This window comes from Lepus europaeus, chromosome 5 (assembly GCF_033115175.1).
Source record: "Lepus europaeus isolate LE1 chromosome 5, mLepTim1.pri, whole genome shotgun sequence".
Classification (NCBI taxonomy): Eukaryota; Metazoa; Chordata; class Mammalia; order Lagomorpha; family Leporidae; genus Lepus; species Lepus europaeus.
The window spans coordinates 25,626,222-25,643,711 of NC_084831.1; the positions used below are offsets into that span (position 1 = coordinate 25,626,222).

At 52.9% G+C, this 17,490-nt stretch overlaps 1 protein-coding gene across 1 annotated transcript in view; it reads right to left on the minus strand.

Moving 5' to 3' along the window:
- The window catches only part of CSMD2 (CUB and Sushi multiple domains 2), a 615,632-nt gene that overhangs the window by 30,787 nt on the left and 567,355 nt on the right, over window positions 1-17,490 (minus strand). The window contains exons 55-57 of the mRNA XM_062193240.1: window positions 16,511-16,699; window positions 9,503-9,676; window positions 4,327-4,509 (exon numbers count right to left, since the gene is read on the minus strand). Of these exons, the coding sequence (XP_062049224.1) occupies window positions 4,327-4,509; window positions 9,503-9,676; window positions 16,511-16,699 (546 nt within the window). The remainder of the gene's footprint in view (window positions 1-4,326; window positions 4,510-9,502; window positions 9,677-16,510; window positions 16,700-17,490) is intronic.

Consider the following 17,490-nt stretch of genomic DNA (forward strand, 5'->3'; position numbering starts at 1 on the left):
AAATCCCCCATCATTGAATATTTGTTAATGCTGAAATCAGATAATGGTTCTTTCCAAATCAGATGTCAGAATAGTGAATGAGTTCCTTAGCAAGATCTAAAGGTGATTCCTGGGTTTATTTAAGGATCTTTCAGAACTTAGGGATTTGAAATGATTTACTGTGTTGCCACCCATTGCCTTTATTCATCTTATGGATGCTCATATTATCTCATCTTTTGTCAATGGGCATCTCTTCAAGTCGGCGCCCGAGTTCTTTTCCTATGACCCCAGTCATCCTTGATGGAGTCCGTGCTGGTGCGAGAAGAGGTTTTTTTGTATAGTCCCTGCCCTGATTCAGGAATCAGCCATTTCCCCAAAGAACCTGGTTCTTCTGACAGAGAGTGGATTTAGAGACTACAGCCTGGGCACTAATGGTGCTCACTGCTAAGTGGTCAGTAGTTGTTGACTCTAGACTTTGAGAGTAGGAAGAGCTGGAAAAATAACCTTTTTTAAAAAAAGATTTATTTATTGGTTTATGTATTTGAAAATCCAAATGACAGGAGAAGAGGGAGAGACAGAAGGAGGGAGAGGAGGAGGAGGGGAGAGAAATAGAGAGACAGAGAGATCTTCTATTTCTTGGTTTACTCCCTAAATGGATGCAACAGTCAGGGCTGGGCAGGCTGAAGCCAGGAGCCAGGAACTCCATCCGGGTCTCCCATGTGGGTAATGGGGCCCCACACATGCTTGGGCATCATCCATTGCCTTCCTAGGAACATTAGCAGGGCACTGGATGGGAAGCAGAGCAGCCACGATTCAAACCAGTACTTCAGTAAGGGATGCCAGCATTGTAACCTACAGTATAACCTACTGTGCCACAACGCCAGTCCCTAGGCAAATAACTTTTTAAATGGAAAATACATTATGAATTTATACTGATATTGCCAATCCAAATTTAGGACTAAGGGTTTTCCGTAGCTTTTTTTCTTTAAAATTTTTTTATGTTGAAAATATTGGTTCTTAGTGACAGTAAATAATTCACATTTGTTTTACCCATATATGCTATATAATATATCATTTCAAAATAGCACTAGTTTCAGAATAGTAACATAATGTTATTACTAATAGTATGATTGCTGAAAGCAGCGGAAGGTTTCTTTGTGGCTCTATTTGTCCTCAGGATACATGTCACAGTCAAATTTCATTTTTTCAAGTCTGCTGTAATAATCCTCTGGGTTATTAAATCACCAACTTAAATCATGTTCCATTGGGGCTTTGATATTTAGAGCCTGTATGCTTCTAATATGTGATTTGATTTAGCCTAATTGTACAGCATATATAACATTCACACGGTGCTGCAAGAAAACCTACAAAACAATTCCTACTGATTAGCACAACAGATGAGCTCTAACATCCATTCATTCCACAACTCTCTGTGTTGCCTAGGTGTGCAGAGAACAGCAGTCACCCAGTTATGTCCCCTGCTCCTGAGGAGCTTAATGTATTGTGAGGAACCTACCCATAGGTGAATGAAACCTTGACACGGAATAGGGTAGTGAGAAGAGATCAGCCTACCGGGACTGGAGAAGAAAATCTGAATAGACCACACCCCCATATCAGAGTGCCTGGGACTGAGTCCACCTCCACTTCCGGTCTGACTTCTCGCTAGTGTGCCTGGGAGGCAACAGGTGAAGCTCAGGTGCTCTGGTCCCTACTACCCACGTAGGAAACCTGGGTGGAGTGCCTGGCTCCTGGCTTCACCTTGGTCCAGTCCTGGCTGTTGTGGGCATTTGGGAAGTGAACTAGTGAATGCAAGATCTCTGTCTGTCACTCCACCTTTCCCATAAGTAAAAAAATGAGTAAACATTTGGAATGTGATCGAACCGGTAAGTGTAAGCAGGAGTTTGTCCAGAAGAGCCCTAAGAGCTGAGTGTGTGTGTGTGTGTGTGTGCGCGCACGCGCCATCTCTCCCCCTTAACAAAATTCACTTCGAGGCCCACAGTCTTCACTACCCACCTTCTGGCTCTGAACGCGCCTGACGTGGTTACCTGACCCCATCCTGGTGCGGGGCAGGAAAGCGACACTGGTCGTGTGCATTACACTTTCTCACTACCACAAACCTCCTGGGCTGCACCTCCAAAACTCTGCAAACAGCACCCCCAGAAAGGCCGGATTCTGGCCAGACCACTGTTCTCATCTCCCGGGCAGGAATCGTCTGATCAGAGGCCAGAACACATCCCTTGCTCTGCAGGGCAACACGACAGCCTCAGTTTCCAACAGGCTGCTTCCCAACACTGCCTCTTATCTTCATCTCCCACACCCAGGGACTCGTTCTCCTGTGACTGGTCTGGTCCTATGGGGACCACCAATCCATCGACCCTACCCCTTTTTTCACTGCCTCTTACTCCATGAAGGAAGTTGCTCCTCTGTGCCCAGCTTAGACACCAAGCTCCCTCATAACTGTGACTTGCACCCCAACCCTCTCCCCACACCACTTACTGCCCATGTCTTAAGTTGCCTGGCGAAGCCCCACCTTCAAACACAACGCAACATCTTACTCTGTGTCTGCACCTGTATGGCAGAATGGGGTTGAGCAAAAACAGCCCGACGGGGGCTGCTCCCTGGAAATTGCACTCTGCCCTGTCCTGTCCCCACGGCCACCTGCTGGATGACGGTGTCCTGTGAGCACTGTTCTGCGTCTTCTCGCTCAGCCTGACGCTCAGTTGTTGGATGTGCTTCCTAACTATGAGAGTGCTGTGCAGGCTCTACTTTATTGTTTTTTTTTTTTAATTTTTGACAGGCAGAGTGGACAGTGAGAGAGAGAGAGAGACAGAGAGAAAGGTCTTCCTTTGCCGTTGGTTCACCCTCCAATGGCCGCCGCAGCTGGCACGCTGCTGCCAGCGCACCGCGCTGATCCGAAGGCAGGAGCCAGGTGCTTCTCCTGGTCTCCCATGGGGTGCAGGGCCCAAGCACTTGGGCCTCCTCCACTGCACTCCCAGGCCATAGCAGAGAGCTGGCCTGGAAGAGGGGCAACCGGGACAGAATCCGGTGCCCTGACCGGGACTAGAACCCAGTGTACCGGCACCGCAAGGCGGAGGATTAGCCTGTTGAGCCACAGCGCCAGCCGGCTCTACTTTAAAAGAGAAAGACAAAAATTCCTGGGAGCAGCTGTAAAAAGTCTGGAGAAGAACATGGTTTTTTTCATCTTAAAAATATTATTTTCATTTTATTTGAGAGAGAGAGAGAGAGAGAGAGAGAGGTCTTCCATCCATTGGGTCACTCCCTGAATGCCTACAACAACTGCAGCTGGGCCAGGCTGAAGCCAGGAGCCCAGAACTCAGCCCAGGCCTCCCACACGGGCGCAGGGACCCAGGTACTTGGGTCATGACCTGCTGCCTTTCAGGTGCACTAGCAGGAAGCTGGATCACAAGTGGAGTAGCTGGGACTCAAACCGGGGACTCTGACATGGCACACGAGTGCCCCAAGCAGTGATTTAAGCAACTGTGTGCCAAATGCCCACCCTGAGCAAGTTTTAAAATGATTTTTCCTCCCATGTGAGGAGCATGCAGAAGAACAGGGACCCCTCCATGGGTGCTACCTCAGGAGAGACCGAGGTCAGGGTGCTTGGACAGCGTTTCCACTGACGGGTCTGTGTTTGGGCACTCTGGGTGTCTGTTTCACACAGGCTCTTCCCTTAGTGAGCTCCCAGGGAGCAAGAGGATGTGGGTCTCAGTGCACCCCAGCTGCCATAACAAAACCCCAGGAGCCAGTGGCTTGAGAACAGCAGGGATGGATTTCTCACAGTTCCCGGGACTGGGACGTCCAGGGTCAAGGCCGTGGCTGATTCAGCTTCTGGCGATGGCCCTTTCTGGTTCAAAGATGGCAGCTTCCTGTTGTCTCCTCACATGCCAGAAGGGAAAGGAGCTCTCCGGAGTCCCCGCAGGAGGGCTCCCCTCATGATCTGATTGCCAGGGACCCCACTTTCTGTCCCTATCACGTTGTTGACCCGGGTTCCACGTAGGGACTCTGCAGGGACACAAGGCCCAGCAGTGGGTCTGCCTGGTCCTGCCGTGTCCCCAGCTCATACCGCCACATTGCTGAATGACTCCAAACGGGAGGTGAATTCAGCAGTGGGCCAGGTTTAGTCTGTTTTGGTTTCTTCTTGGGTGAATGTTTGGCTCTGGATTCCTAAGGAAAATGAGTGTGGTCTGTTCATCTCCACCTTCCGCCAACCGCCGTGGGGCCATCCATGGGTTCTCTCTGAGGGCAGGTGCGTGGGGGAGGGCGCGGGAGCAGGGGGAGGGCGCTGGGGCTGGGCAAAGGGGGCAGCAGAACGGTCACATACATTACCTCCACACTCAGGCTGGGCACCGCTCCATGAGCCGTTGGCCTGGCAGGTTCGCTCTGATGATCCCCGGAGCGCGTATCCGGCTTCACAGCTGAAGCGCATCAGGCTGCCCGGAGCAAAGCTCTCCCCCAGTCGGATGCCATGGGCCGGGATGCCGGGGTCACCGCAAACCCCCACGCTGGTTCCTGTGCGTGAAAACCAAACAAAGCCCATTGTCTCCACAAGGAAGAAAAGGGGGGAGGTCCTGCGAGAGAGATGAGATTGAGCAGTCACCAGGGGAGGCGGTGAGCCCCAGAGCGGGACCCGGACAGGCTCCTGCCTCATTACGCAATGGCAAGGAACACAAAGACCTGAGGTCCTGGGTGAGGTCCTGGGAACCGCACAGGAACAGAAACAAGAAGGCAAGGGAACGCCATGTTGTGGAAATCCCACATTTGTTCTTCGGCCCGTACCAGAGGGGAGCCGCCACGGTCCAGAACAGACACAGCGTCCCCTTCTCCCATTTACCTTTGCCCACGGACAGCCGCTGAGTCTGTGGCCCCTGCTCTGTGTCCAGTGCCGCTGCCCCGGCCTAGATGCTCAACATCATGTTGCCTGGACTCTGGCAGGGTCCTCCGGGCTTCAAGTCTCTCTCACCCACCTTCCACTTCATCCTCAGATCTGGACGGTGAACAGCCACCAGCCATGGACCTCGTCTTCCCGCAGCCATGTCTCTCTGGCTCCCTAACACCTGCTCCCTAGCAAAGCGTCATCTTCTCAAGCGCTCACCTTAATCCCCACCCTGGGCTTGTTCACTTATTTTTATTTATTTATTTATTGAAGTTTAATTTTTAATTTTTATTTGAGAGGGAGGGATCTCATGTATCTGCTGATTCACGCTCCAAATGCCTGCAGCAGCTGGGGCTGGCCTCGGTCAAGGCCAGGAGCCAGGAGCTCAACCCAGTCTCCCATGTGGGTGGCGGGGACCCAACTCCTTGAGACGTCACTGCTGTGCGTCAGGGTTTCCAGTAGCAGGAAGCTGGAGCCAGGCGCCAGCGTCAGGGATGGATCCCAGGCACTCCAACATGGGATGCAAGTGTCTCAAGTGGGGTCTACACAGCTAGGCTAAAACGCCCACCCATGGATTCACTTAAACCAACAAACAACTGTATGCATTCATGAGGCACAAGGTGGTGTTTTGATACATTTATTATTTATTTCAAAATAGTTAACAGAGTGGATTTTATGTATTCTCACCGTACACAAATGGTAAAGGTTTGGGGTGACTGGTGCTCGGCCTTTAGCGTACCCTCTACTCACACACCCTGCGGTGAAGTGAGCTCTAGGTGATGTGTCTTGTCTGTGGCTTGTTCCTGGTCTCTAGCTGCATTCCTGCCTTTATCTGGCCTCTGAAAGGTGCAAATGCCCTCAGGAGAGCAGGAGCGAGCGAGCCGCAGCCCCTGTAATGCTTCCCAGCTCAGAGGTGGAGAGGCGGCATCGTCCCATCAAACCAGCCCACGGCAAGCAGAGAGGGAGGGAGAGTGCAGGACATGTGGCCACTGCCCGAGGGGACAGAGCTTCTGGCTGTGACGGGACCTCTCCCCTTGTGGACCCACGTGGGCATCCACCAGCGCCCTGTGCGTCACTAAGTTCAGTTTGTTGGGGTTACCCCACGTCTCAGCCACACCTACCTGTGCCACTAGATCCCTGCCAGTCTCCCAGCCCCAGGCTCACTTCCGCTTTGTGTTCTCGGCCTGGGAGAGGGCCACCTAGCCCTGCGTTCCTCGTTCTCCCCTCACAGAAGGGACCCTCATCTAACCTTCGTGGGAACCCTCAGAAGAAGGTGGCCCACCGACTCTGCCTGGGGTTCTCTGGTTTTTCAAGTTCCCCAGCTGCAGCTCAGGCACTAGGCAGGGCAGGGTCCCCTCCAAGGCAGCCTGGATGGTGAGCAGTTCTCACTCCCACGCTGGCTAGCTGACCTCAGCTGCAGCCGATCCTACTGTGAAACGGGCATGGGGTGGGGTTCTCCTGTCCTGGGGGCTTGCTCTGCAACAGCAACAGTGCCCCCCACTGCAGTGTTAGGGGCTTCAAGGACGTCTGGGATGGAAAATTGCACATCGGGGCAGAGCACACAGCAGGCACAAGTCTGTCAGCAGGGATGGTGAGACAGAGGAGGTGGCCATGAACCCCTCCGGCTGGGGCTCCATGTCCAGAAGTCTCTGCATGTCCTCGGTGCTCAGGGACTCAGGAGACCTTGCTCCACAGCATCTGGGCCTACTGGGTGCAGGGAATGAGGCTCAAAGTGGGACGGGGAATGCCTGAATGTATTTCTTAGGCCTGCAGGAGATGCTGTCACAATAGATGACATTTGTGAGTTTCGGGAAGGCAGGAACTACTTCTCTTGTATGCAGTGGTATCTACTTGGTGCTGTTTCCTGATGGCCTATTTGCCTTGTCTCCCATTTAAGGTTCACTCATCCCCCAGCTTTAGCATTCACAGAATCCCTTCTAATCTTGTCCCTAGCGGTCTCCAGGAAGGCACCGGCCAGCCATCTGGCCTCCTAAGTGTCTGTCACCTAAGCTGGACACACAGGGGAGACAGGGCTGCGCCTGCTCCTCAGTATACGCAGCTTCAGGGATGAAGCAGCCAAACACACATCCCCTGATGGACGGGGTCCACGTCCCCTGGAAGCGCCTTTCTTGTTTCTTCCTTCCCACGTCCCCGAGGTGTCAGCCTGTCTGCAGGCTCTCCTAACACTGCCAAGGAAGAGCCCCTTCCTCTGCATGCAGGACCACGACTCAGGAAGCCACAGAACAGAGACACTGAGGCCCAGAGGGCTTTGGAGGATCTCCAGCTTAGCTCCGATGCCACACGAGCACCACCCCCTGAGGTTCCCACGGGGTCCTCTTCCAGCCTCGGCTAACTCAACTCCATGGCAGGTAAGTTATAGCCTGGGACAGTGGACACTTTGGGTTTCTTGCCATGGGACAGGAGTGAACACGTGGCTGGGTCACACGTGCTAATGGGTAGGAGGTGCTCAAGGCTTTCCTTTAGCTTTCGTTCCCCTCTACCCTGCTCACCTCTTATCCACCGGGAGCAAAGAGCCCCCAAACAAACAGACCTTCAAGCACCGTCAGCCGTGTGCCCTAGAGCAGTGTCTGCAGGAGGAGCTCTGGGCGAAGGAACTGTCTCCCAGGGCAGGGGGCAGACATATGCTTGGCTCCCCTTCCTGCTGGGAGTGTCCTTTCCCCCTGGAACTCGCTCTGGGCACACCCAGGAGGCCTCACAGTGCATGACCCTGGCCCCTGTGCCACCCTCCCAAGTGACTCCCTCCAAACACAGAGAAGCCGCAGGCCCAGTCGGCAGGCCTTCCGCGAGCTCGTGCCAGAGAAGTCCCCAGGGCACCCAGGCAGACCTGCCCAGTTCTCTAGCCCTGTAACGAGGGAGATTTATAGGGGCCAGGGGCCAGTGTTCTGGGTGGTCCTACAGAGTGCTGGGTCTCAGAGTGGTTTGGGCTTTCAGGGGAACCTATCAAACATCTGGCCCAGTATTCCGGCGGTGACCCCAATTTTGGCAGACAGGCTTATCTGAAACCTTGGCCGCAAGGACAGCCGCCCATCTTATGAGGAAGGCCCACACCAGAGCAGCCTGCTGAATCAGGAGGTGGGGGGTCCCCGCTTCTAGCGGGGAACGGGCATGGGCAGAGCTGGAGGGTTAATGTCAACGCCAAAACGAGATTCCTGCAGAACCCTGAGCAATCTGAGCAGCTACCTCTTGTTGTTTTTTTTTTTTTTTAATATTTATTTATTTATTCACAAGGCACAATTACAGAGAGGGAGAAACAGAAAGGTCTTCCATCTGCTGGTTCACTCCCCAAATGGCCACAAAGGCCAGGGCTGGGCCAGGCTGAAGCCAGGAGCCAGGAGCTTCATCTCGGTCTCCCACGTGGGTGCAGGGGCCAGGTTTTTGGCTCACCTTCCATTGCTTTCCCAGGCACATCAGCAGCGAGCTGGATAGGAAGTGGAGCAGCCAGGACTTGAACTGGTACTCATATGAGATGCCCGTGTCGCAGGGCCGCTTAACCAGCTGAGCCACAGCGCTGGCCCCTTGGCTATCCTCTTGAGGGCAACAGACTGTAGAGGACCCCTTCCCAGGGCTGGGCAGGCTCACTTCAAAAAGACAAAGCTGCAAGGAGCTCATTCTTCAGCTTGGTGGTTCCTGCTACCCATGGGGCACTTTGCTCTGTGGTTCTGTGAGACAGCGTCTTACAGAGGAATTGCTGGTTTGGAGAACACGGGCGTGGGGGCCTGGCCATCCCTACCTTTGCTATTTTGACAGCAGGCCACTGTGCTCATAGGTTAGCAGGAAGATGAATTTGTTCAGGGAAGTCTGGGGACTGAATAGTGTCTCGGGGCAGCAGGGAAGAGGACTGGCCCCCACTAAGCAGCTAGGGCAATGGGACAAGCGGGGGGAGGAAGCAAGCTGGGGCCCAGGAGTTTGAAACAGGGAAACAAAGAACCCGGGGTGGGGGGTGGCATTGCAGTGTAGCCAGTAAAGCTGTCGCCTGTGATGCCAGCCTCCCGTATAGGCACTGGTTCGTATCCTGGCTGCTCCACTTTGATCCAGCTCCCTACTAATGATGGGGGGAAAAATAACAGAAGATGGCCCACATGGTTGAGTTCCTGGCTCCTGGCTTTGGCTGGTCCAGCCTAGGCTATTGCAGCCATCTGGGGAGTGAACCAGCAGATAGAAGATCTCTCTCTCTCTCTCTCTCTGTCTTGTCCTCTCTTTCTGTAACTCTGATTTTTAAGTAAATAAAATAAATCTTAAAAAAAAATCTCAGGAGTGGGTCTGGCTGTGGGCTAACAGAAAGGTTTGGCTGTTCCTGGGAGCTCGTGGAATTAAATATCTAGGCAGGCCTGGCCAAGCTGACCCACAAAGCTGTGGCCCTCCTACTTTTACAATCTCTTGGTTCTATGGGGCCAAGCAGGGCTGACCATGAGAAGGAAGCTGGGATGAGGCCACCAACGGCTCACGTCCAGCTGGGCCATCTCCTAGCTGTGCTCTCTACCTGCGAGTGAAGGGTTAAGGGCCCTGCAGGTATGATTCCCTCCCATCCATCAATCACACTCACAGTCACACCTTGGGAGCCCATCCACTTCTGTTCCATGGGGCCCTCCCCAGCGCCATGCTCCGTACCTGAGCAGTGGGGGAGGGAGCCAGTCCAGTGTCCATCCAGCCCACACATGCGCGTGGCGTTTCCCACGAGAGTCCGCTTGCCAGTGCAGCTGTAACGCACGACCGACCCCACGGTATAGCTGTCTCCCGACATCTGGGCATGAGGCGGGGCGCCCGGGTGGCCACAGGACACCACTGCGGGGAAGAGCATACATTTAAGCACCTCTGCTCAGGGCTGGGTCATCATCACAGATCCCACCCCAGGCTTCTTGTAGCAGGAGGCAGGGAAGAAGAGAGGCCCGCGGGTATGCACGGAAGCCCACCTGCAATGCTCAGCCACCTCACTGTCCAGTTCCCATGCCTGGGAAGCAGGGAGAGTAGTGCTGACTCAGTAGGCGGTAGGTCCACAGTATCTGTCTCCTTTCTGTCCCATCTGTGGGCTCACCTCCCCCCAGCCCCTCACTGTCACAGGAACACTGCAGATGTCCCCGGGCAGACAGATGATCCACAAGGTGCCCTGAAGACACTGGGAGACCTGGCATCCAAGGATCATCTTACGTGGTCTTGGGCTCCGGAATGAAGGCCAGTTATGGTTCTTTTCCAACTCTGTCTTACAGGTGCATCTTAAATTATCCATTTAAGTCTGCAAGTTCCCTTTCCTGAATCACCCAAGTATAGTTATGAAAGCCGGTGGTCGGGTAAGAACATGAGAACTGAGATGGACTGGCCGGGGCGGGATGGGGCTGTTGCATCACTGAGCTTGGCCTTCCCATCACTCTTGACACAGGTTGGCTGATCCCAAGGTTCACTGACTCAGCTCATTTTATTGAGCATCTATTATGCGCACTGTTCTATGTGTTTGGGAGAACGAAGCCCATGTGCTCACTGAGATTATCTTCCAGTGGGGAAGAGAGACTGCAAAGAAGAAAATGGGTCATTCCAGGGGGTTCTGTGAAGAAAAAGAGAGCTGCCCCAGGAGAAGAGCATTCTGGGGTGAGGTGAGGGCGCTGTTTTTGAACAGGGAGGTTGGGAAGCTCTCTCCGCAGAGGTGACGTCTGACCCGTGGCTGGAATGATGTGAAGAGGCCAGTTGTGCAGACTCTGGAGGAAGAGCGCCCAGAGGACAGGAGCACCAGGCACAGAAGCCCAGCGGCCAGAATGAGGGACAGCAGGGAAGCCGGGATGCCGGACAGAACGAGCAGGGGAAGAACGGAAGACGTGGCGGGGGGGGGGGGGCACTGGGAGCCAGGGCACGGCACGGCGTGGAATTTAGGTCCCACTGTGAGCACAGTGCGGAGGCACTGGGGGTAAGGTCCGATTTACACTTGATCAGGCTCCGTCTGGCCGCTGAGAGGAGAGACGCCAGGCTGCGGCCAGAAAGAAGGGGCAGTGGTTCAAGAGGAGACGAAGACGACCTGGACAAAGTCTTGGGGTCTGGTGGGAGGGTCTTCTAGTCGGCACTTATATGCGGACAGGACGACCTGGGACTGGCCAGGAGAGTGACCAAGGGTTGGGCCCACACTGATCGCGTCCCTGATGACGGCACTGTGGCAGAGCGCAGGGATGGCATGCAGGTCTCCGGTGTGAGTACGTCCTCACACCTCACGGTGGTCTCGGTAGGCACCCAGTTCTCTTTTAAGTGCCTGTGGCAGACGGATCTGCAAACACTACTGCTGAGGGTTCCTCCCATCAGGGGCTGGAGCCTGTTTCCCTCCCTCTTGTATCTGATCTAGACCTGTGACTGGCTTTGAATGATGGACAGCACTGGACGCGTCACTGGGCCAGCTGCAGCCTATGGGGTCCAGATACTTCAGCCTTCCTTTCTTGGAATACTATTGCCGCTGTGTAAGGCAGTCTGGCCTGAACTCCTGAACAACAGGACATCACGTGCGGAGAGCGACCACGGACAGAACACGCACAGTTCTCTCAGCAGCAGCCAGCACTGAGGTCTTGACATTTGCCTGCAGGCATCTTGGCTCTGCTAGGTCCAGCTGACCCACAACAATCAACAACGATGAGCGATGAGCTGTCTCTACTAAGCCCTACCCAAGTGGCCAATCACGGACAATGAAATGCTTGTTGCCACCTACTGTTTGGGTAATTTGCTGCACAAGAGATAAGGGAAACAGAATGGATAAGTCGCTGGGGATCCTGAGGGCCAGGGGCAGTGTCCTGTGCATGAGGGGGATATGACCTGCAATAATCAGAGGCTCACTGTGTACAAGAATGGCCACTCACGTTCCCCATCCCTGTGCACACACGCCACTCCTCCCATTCCAAGAGCTGCAAACAGTTATTTCCTGTCCTCCTGCATCTGGGCTGGCCTTGTGACTTGCCTTCATCAACAAATTGGGGTGGAAAAGGGGCCTTGAGAATTTCCGAGTTCTAGACTTGAGAGATCCTCTTTTGCTCTAGGAATCTAGCCTCCAAAAATGAAGAAGAAGCCACTCCACGTGGAGAGATCAACCACGTGGAGAGATCAGTCACATGGAGAGGTCAACCTCCTTCTCAGCCAACAGCCACCAGCAAGGCCCCCAACAGGTACGCAAGGCTGGCTTGCATTCTTGGTCCTCCCGGAGAGATACGGGGCTCAGAGGAGCCACCCTTGCTGGGATGTTTTATGTGTGAACTTGACTGGGCCACAAGGTGTCCAGATATTTAGTCCAACATTATTCTAGGTGTTTCTCTGTGGGTGTTTCTGGGTCAGACTAAGCACATTGCCCTTCCTAATGTGAGTGGACCTCATCCAATCCTTGGAAAACCTGAACTGGACACAAAGGTGGAGAAGGGACTTCTCTGTCTGCCTGTCTTTCAGCTGGGACGTCAGTCTTCTCTGCCGCCTTCAGACTCAGACTGGAACTTGGACCCTTAGCTCTCCCGGGCCTCCAGCTTGCCGACTGGAGCTCTTGGGATTCTCAGCTTCTACAACCATGTGAACCAGCTCCTTATGGCAAGTATGTATATATAGTGCATAAGTATCTCTCATCTGTCTCCATCTCTATAGATGGAGACCATCTATAGAGATATAGATTAGATATCCAGATCTAGGTCTAGATCTGTCTCTTCTTGGCTCTGTTTCTCCGGAGAACCCAGACTAATACACCTGCAAAGCTGATCTGAGTTTCTGGCCTAGAGAACTGTGAGAAAACAACAATGGTTGCTATTTAAAGCCACTAAGCTTTACTACTCGGCAACTGATGACTCAAACACGAAGTGCCAGGGTTACACGATTTATTCCTTAGGACAACTCTGTGAGGCAGGCTCCCTTTTCATCTCCATTTACTGAGGAGGAGAACGAGGCATAGCAAGGCTAAGAAACTTGCTGTGGACCCACGCACTGGGAGAGTCAGCGGGGGAGACTGTGCAGTTTGACCGAGAGTCCACACGCTCACGTGGGCTAATGGATCCCCTTCTGCAGCACGGCTTCACGCGCCCACCGACTTCCCCTCTTCTGAAAGGAGCGGAGTCTCCAGTCACCATGTGAATGAGCCCATGGTTTATTGAAGGTTTGTGGGCTCCTAGGAATCATCCTATCTTAACGCACTAACAGTTTCTCAAATATATTACTTTCTAGTGGAAGTCAACACACCTGCAGAAAACACAATTGCATGTGTGCAGCGTCATGAGTCGTCACAAAGTGAACACACAGATCACATGCAGGTAACCACAACCCTCCGGTCAGCGAGCATGACATGCTCTCCAGAAGCTCCTCGAGCCCTCCTCCTCTCACCCCCTCTCCTCTCACTCCTTCTCCCCCTTCACCCCTCCCCCCACCTCCTCTACTCTCACCCCCTCTCCACCTCTCACCCCCTCTCCACCTCCCCAATGGCGGCCACTGTTTGACTCTGGATTGCCAGCAGGTCTGCCTGCCTTGCTTTTGCACTTTATATAAATGGGGTCATACACTACACAATTTGTATTTGGCTTCCTTCCCTCAACATTCTGTTATGGAATTCACCTGCTGTGTGTAGCAATAGTTCACCCATCACTGTTCCAGGACAGGAGGGTTGGCAGGCTTTCTGTCAGGGGCAAGAGAGTGAACATGTTCATCTCTGAGGGCCGTGTACAGTCTCTGATCCACATTCTTCTTCCTCCTCATTAAAAAAGTAATTTAACAGGAAGGATGGTTTATCTGACCTTAGAACAGTGACTGCTGGGGGCTGGGAGGGGAGGGTACAGGGAGATAGAGGCTGGGTCATGGCTACCAAACAGAGCCACACTGAAGAATTAAGTCCCCGTGTTACGTAGCACAGTGGGGTGACTGTGGTTCACAATGATGCATTATATTCTGTATAAAGACCTGGAGGAGAGGATTTGGTAGGCTCCAAACACAGAGAAAAGATAAGGAAATGAAAAGCCGGCTGCCTGGCTTTATCAGTTTCCTCTGTGTATGTTCTGAAATATTGCACTGCATCCTATAAAATGCACAAGTATTTACTGTCAGAAATTTCTAATAAAATAATATTAAAAAGCAGGATTAAAATGACCCACACAAATTATACACACACACACACACACACATGCCTTGGTCCCTGCACATCCCTACAAATTAAAGCAGTTTGCTTTCACCTGGAAGGAATAGGTGATTTTCACGGAGTGGCTTCACTCTGGAAGCGTAAAGCCATCTGCAGTTCCCCACAGCCCTGGCCACAGGCACGTGCATCTTCTAGATGCAGAAATGCAGTTAGGCCCCTGAAGCAAGGCCATGGGAACCACCCAACATTGCGGAAAATGTTCCTTACTGGGAGCCAGGGGAAAAAATAGACAAATTGGACTTCGCTAAAATTAAAAACCAGCATGCAGCAAAGGATGCAATCAAGAAGATAAAAAGACAATCCCCCAAATGGGAGAAAATATTTGCCAACCCTGTCTTTGACTGGGGTGAGGTATCCAGAATAAAGAACTGTTACAATGGGACAATATCAAGACAAATGACCTCATTTAAAAATGGACTTGAATATGCGTTTCTTCAAAGGAGATACAAGGACAGCCAGTCAGCATATCAAAGATGCTCTATGTCACTGGCCATTTGGGAAATGCAAAATAAAACCACAAGGAGCTACCAATACACATCTACTAGGATCCACAGTCATATCCATAGTCACATGATGGAAAGAGATGGATAACAACATGTCTGTGTGAGGCTACAAAGAAGCTGGTGCCCTTACACACTGTTGACACGTGCAGCCACTCTGGAAAACTGTGCAGCCACTTTGGAAAACATTTAGGCAGGCCATCAAAAAATTGAATGCAGAGTTACCATGTGACTCAGCAATTTCATTCCTGAGTATACATCCAAGAGAATCTTCAACTCACATTCACACAAAAACTTGCACACAGATGTCAGCAGTACTGTTCCTAACAGCCTAAGGGAGCCTACGATAGCCCGGAGGTTGACACATCCGTCAGCTGATGGATGGATACACAGGCTGGTCTGGCCATCTAACAGGACGGTTTTTGGCCATAAGAGGAATGAAGTGCTGACACCTGCCAGAACATGGGTGGATGCTGAGAATTACGCTGAGTGGAAGAAACCGACACAAAAAAGCCACGTATGTGTCCACTGATATAAAACGTGCATGACAGGCAAGTCCATGGGGACTTGGGGAAGGAGCAGGGACTAAGGAATGACAGCTACAGGGTTTCCTTTTGCGTTGCTGAGAATGCTCTGGAGTTAGATGGCGCTGATGCTGTACAACCTTGTGAGTGGATTAAAATCACTGAGCTGGATTCCTGAAAAGATTGAATTTTATGGTCTGTGAATAGTGAATCACATCTCACCACAGAAAAGGAGAAAAAACACAAATGGATGGAATCTTCCAGTGGAAAGAAAATGTTATCAGATAGGTTGTAAAAACATCACAGGTATGTGCTTTTTACAAACAACAGGTAAAAGTGACATGATAAAAGTACATTATGCATTGCCTGTACATGATATTAATATGATGCCATAGCCATCATACAGATGTTAACATTAACATCTGGTAAGATAAGCTTTGGGACAGAGGTTAACACAGATAGTAAAAGCTTCATCTCATCAGAAGGTGCAACACTTTGAACCCCAGGGCCCTGAATCGCAGCCAGCCCCCTCACACAGGTGAGCGTTCACCTCCAACCCCCAGCACCTAGCTGGATGGCCAGGATGGGGTCCTGAGTAGCTGTAGCAGCCACCACTACACCTCCAGGCACAAGGGCGCAAGGAGGTGGAGGCTCCTGGACTGCAGGGCTGTGAAACGCCCACTAGGGATGGGGGGGCTGTGCGCACGTCCACCTGGACTACTAGGGGGATGTGGGAGGGATGTGCATTTAGGGGCAAGAGGAGCAGGAGACCAAGGGGGCTGCTTTTCTCGCATGTGGAGTGTGAGGCCAGCAACCGGATCTCAGGAGCCCAAACATATCCCCTCCTCCCCTCCCATCTTACATGTCGCCCCCACAGCCTCTCCTAAGACCAATTCAAGCCGTTCTGGTTCATGGTTTACGGAGCGGCTTCTGTGTACCAGGCACTAGGTTGGGAGCTGTGAGTGGCTTCTCCCATTTAGTCCACTAACCATCCAGTGAGCTAAGTATCAGCGTCATTTTGATGGGTGAAGGAGTAGAAGCTGTGGGAGAAGACTTCACCAGAACCACTCAAGCTTGCCAAGTGGCAAAGCCAGGATTCTAGTGCCGGTGAGTCTGGACTATTTCTGCTTCAGTCCTTCAAACGTAAGGGGCTCACGTGTCATCTTTCTGGAAGAACCGGCAAGGGGTAAAAAGGGGAAATGGTGTCCTCTAGGCAGCCAGCTCTAAAGGCGGGGGACCCTGAAGGCGGCAGAGGTCAGTGGCAGGTCCAGAGGAAAGAGAACAGGCCCGTGGCCAGGAAGAAAGAGAAGGGCTCTGGTATCCAAGGAGTGGCCAGACTGACTGCCATGGTGACGCAATACACGTACAAATGCGCGCGCGCACACACACACACAGGCACGCCCCAGAGGGAGCACTGTCCTCTCCCAGGGACCATGCCAGCAGTCCCTTGGGGCAGAGGACAGGTACTTACAGAGACACTGGGGGCGGGGGCGGTCCCACGTGCCATCACCCTGGCAGCTGAGCACAGGGGTGCCCAGCAAGTAGAAGCCGTGGCTGCACTGGTAAGACACGGTGGTGCCGTAGCTGAACCTGTGCGGGCCGCCGGCGTGCACCTGGCGGATGCTGTTTTCTTGGTGCCCCGGATCTGTACAGTTGATGACTGCAATCAAACAGGACAATTAGAAAGCTGGAGGAGAGCTGAAGCCTTGGAGTGGGAGCTCAGAAGTTCGGACAGGGAGGCCCGGCACAGTGGAATAGGCCGTCTGGAGGGGGCGGGGGCAGGGCAGTGGGTGCTGGTCCTGAGCCGCCGGTCCTCCTCTGGCACCGCCATCACTGGTCAGGAAATCGTCCTTTCCCGACCAGCTGAGCATCAGCTCCTTACAGGAGCCTCCCCCTCCCCCTCGCTCTTCAGTGCTCCCTGGCACAAACCCCACTGCTGACTTCGCTGGCCTGGACTGGGATTTATTCACATTTACACGTCGCTTGTCTGTGTGCCCCGGGTCACTGGCACAGAGCTCATTCGTGGTAGAACTGAGCCCCTGAGCTCACCTGAACGGGGGCGGAGCTTCTTTGGAAACTGTTTTAGCCTTACTTCTAGGAGTATTTCGGGAAGATGGTAATATCCTGGGGGCAGAATCTGCCTCTAGAATGTTAAAGGGTGGGGCTGGTCCTGTGGCACAGCAGGTTAAGCCGCCATCTGCAATGCCGGCATCCCATCTGAGCACTGGTTTGGGTCCAGGAGGCTCTACTTCTGATCCAGCTCCCTGTTCCCAGGAAGCAGCAGGAGGTGGTCCAAGTACTCGGGCTTCTGCCATCCATGTGGGAGACCTGGGTGGAGTGCCTGGCTCCTGGCTTCGGCCTAGTCCAGCCCTGGCTGTTGTGGCCATGTGGGGAGTGAAGCAGTAGATGGAAGATCTCTCCTTCTCCCCATCCTGTAATTCTGCTTTCAAA